This window comes from Cervus elaphus, chromosome 1 (genome assembly GCF_910594005.1).
Source record: "Cervus elaphus chromosome 1, mCerEla1.1, whole genome shotgun sequence".
Taxonomy (NCBI): Eukaryota; Metazoa; Chordata; class Mammalia; order Artiodactyla; family Cervidae; genus Cervus; species Cervus elaphus.
In genome coordinates, this window is record NC_057815.1 from 86,751,169 (window position 1) to 86,754,013 (window position 2,845).

Genomic DNA, 2,845 nt, shown 5'->3' on the forward strand with positions numbered 1-2,845 from the left:
CTCTGCCCCCTTCCCTAGACTGGAACTTTCATGAGGGCAAGGACTTTCCTGAGCTGGTATCCTGCAGGTTCTCAATAAATCTTTGTTGAATGGCTATGGAAGGAATGGAGGCCAAGTCCATGATTCCCTCCTTTCCCAGCAGCCCTGAGAGCTGGGTGCTGGCACCCCAGGGCCATGTGTCAAAAACGATGCTCAGGGTTTTTCCTTGGGAGTCTGGGAACCCCAGGCAGGGGACCTACTTTTAGAAGCCCTGGGGGCATTGGTGGGTACCACGCTTAGCAGGGGACAATCAGAGCCTGCAGTCTGGAGTGCAGACCCCTCGGTTCCATCCGTCTCTAGCGGACTACTGATCCTCTCTGGTCCTCAGTTTTCTCATATGTAAAACTGCGGGAATACCAGTTACCTCACAGGGCGGTTAGGGAGATTAAGTGGGATAATATATGTAAAACACAGCTCCCTGCCTGGCTTGGAGTAAAGCTCTCCAGATGGTTAGTTATCATTATTGTTGTTGTCAGTGCCATATCTAAGTGTCATCCTTCTGAGCATGAATGGGGGTGCGCGAGGGACTTGGAGGGTGCAGGTAGTTGAAGACACAGACATAAAGACAATTAGGGGAGAGAAGTGGCCTGGAGTCCTCGGTTGTGTCTGTATTCATGCGTGCCTCTGTGCCTGCGTGCGTGTGTTTGTGTGCGCGCGTGGGGAGGAGAGGTGGCATGGATCCAAAGGAGAAATCCGGTCCTTCCTCGGAACTTGGTTTTGGGGAGCCCGTGGGGCCTGGCTTTCCTTGCGGCAAGGAAGACTGGCAGCTGCCTCCGCCCCGCGCGCGCTCAGCGCAGAACCTGAGGCCAAACAACCGAGCGCCTCGATTTGTGTGTTTCTGGGATTAGGAGGCTGGATGGGGCAGGGGACCTGCGCCCCCGCGGCCACCATGGTTGGGCTGGACTTGGGGAATCCCAGGGCGGGCAGGACCCCCGCTCCCCAACCGCCCCGCGCCTGGGCCCCGCCGCGCGCTCCGCAGCCTCGGATGCTCCCGGAACGCCCGCGGGCGGGGCCTGCCTTCCGGAGCCGGGTTGGCGGGCGGCGCGGGGGGGAAAGGGCCGCTCCTTTCCCAGAGTGACGGGCGACGTCAGGCGGAAGGGCGCGGGGCGCGCACGCTTTAAATGGCATTCGCTGTCATCCGAGCTCGCAGCCGTGTGGGCTGGAGCCGGCTATATAAGCGGCGGGCCGGGCCGCCGCGGGGCAGACGGCGACAGCGGCGGCGGCGAGCGCCTCGGAGCAGCGCACCCCCCACCCCACCCAGCTCCGGAGCCCCGCGCCCCCCGACGGGCCCGCCCGCCCTCTAGAGGAGCGCAGACCCGGGCCCGTGAGGGCCGCCGCCACCCCGCAGCAGATTTGGATCCCCCGCCCGGCGAGCCCCAGGCTGCTGCCTCCCGGGGGGCCCCGGCGCAGCGGCCGCCCCTGGAGAGCCCCGCCGCCCCGCCGGCCGGCCCCGAAGACGCCGGCCGCGCCATGGCGGCCGCCAAGCCCGGCGAGCTGATGGGCATCTGCTCCAGCTACCAGGCGGTGATGCCGCACTTCGTGTGCCTGGCCGACGAGTTCCCGCAGCCCATGCGGCCCGCCAAGCTGTCCAAGGGCAAGGGCCGGCTGCGGCGGCCCCGCCAGTCCCGTTTCAAGACGCAGCCGGTGACCTTCGACGAGATCCAGGAGGTGGAGGAGGAGGGGGCGTCCCCGATGGAGGAGGAGAAGGCCAAGAAGTCGTTCCTGCAGAGCCTGGAGTGCCTGCGCCGCAGCACGCAGAGCCTGTCGCTGCAGAGGGAGCCGCTCAGCGGCTGCAAACTGAGGAACAGCCTGGACTCCAGCGACTCCGACTCGGCCCTGTGACCTGCGCCGCCCGCAGCCGGGACTCGCGCGCCCGGGCGGCGCGTCGCGACGGACCAGCGTGCGAACCTCGAGGGGGGCCCCGCGCCCGGCACCTCGGGGTTCCCCATCTGCCGAGCACCCAGGTTGGGGGACCGCCTGGACCCTCACCCGACTGCGAACTTGTCCGGGCTCCCTGAGCTGAGCTCGCCCCCGCCGGGAGCGCGCGCCGGGGAGCCGGGGCGCCAGGGAAGGGGGGGCCGCCTTTCTTTGCCCTTGTAAATGTTTATTTTTTAACTCTTCCCAGTACGAACTCTGCTGTGAGTGTGTGCGGGGAGGCGCACCCGCGCTGAGTCGCCGCGGGTCCCCGGGGCTTCGCGGAGAGTCGCTCCACGCTCTTGTCCGATGGTCTGAAACTCCCGATTTTTGCACACCGCTCCACCGTGCCCACCCCCTCCCCCCGCGCGCACACCCGTTCACACTCACGCCGACCCACTCTCGCTGAACACTTTTATAATTGTTAGGCGCGGCCGATGGGACTTGGGGCGCAGCGCAGCTGGCGCTGTGGCCGGAGGATTGATATTTATTTTTGCATTGCGATGGCTGACGGCGTTTATTTAACGATCTTTTTACCTAGATATGTCTGTGAGGCTCCCGAACGGAGACAAATAAAGTCAATATATTTGCACAGTGCATTTCTCAAGGCTCTTGACTTCTTGGGCCCCTTCAGGGCCCAGGTTCCCAAAACTAGGGGAGAAGTGGGGAGGATTAATTAGCTGGAATGGGTAGGGGGGTGGTGGTGCCAGGAATCCCCGACTGGAAGTAACTTAACCAGCTTCGGTCACCGGGACGAAGTCGCAGCCCCAGTGGGTCCATGACCCACCTCCCCAGGGTACCGCCGGCCCCGAGTTCTCTCCTGCCTCCCAGGTCTGTTCCCCATCACCAGTGTCCAGGACGGGGTGGAGCCGCTAGGGAGGTGAAGGTTGGC

The 2,845-nt window shown here is 64.5% G+C and overlaps 1 protein-coding gene across 1 annotated transcript; it reads left to right on the plus strand.

Annotated features, from left to right (window-relative positions):
* The first annotated feature begins 1,129 nt into the window (after positions 1-1,129).
* On the plus strand, positions 1,130-2,550 carry C1H11orf96 (chromosome 1 C11orf96 homolog). Its single transcript, XM_043909839.1, has one exon. The coding sequence runs from the start codon at positions 1,510-1,512 to the stop codon at positions 1,879-1,881; it is 372 nt and encodes a 123-aa protein (XP_043765774.1). The 5' UTR covers positions 1,130-1,509; the 3' UTR covers positions 1,882-2,550.
* The last annotated feature ends 295 nt before the right edge of the window (positions 2,551-2,845 follow it).

Excerpts from the sequence above, each read along its gene's own strand:
- C1H11orf96 (XM_043909839.1), top strand. The coding sequence starts at position 1,510 with ATGGCGGCCGCCAAGCCCGGCGAGCTGATGGGCATCTGCTCCAGCTAC.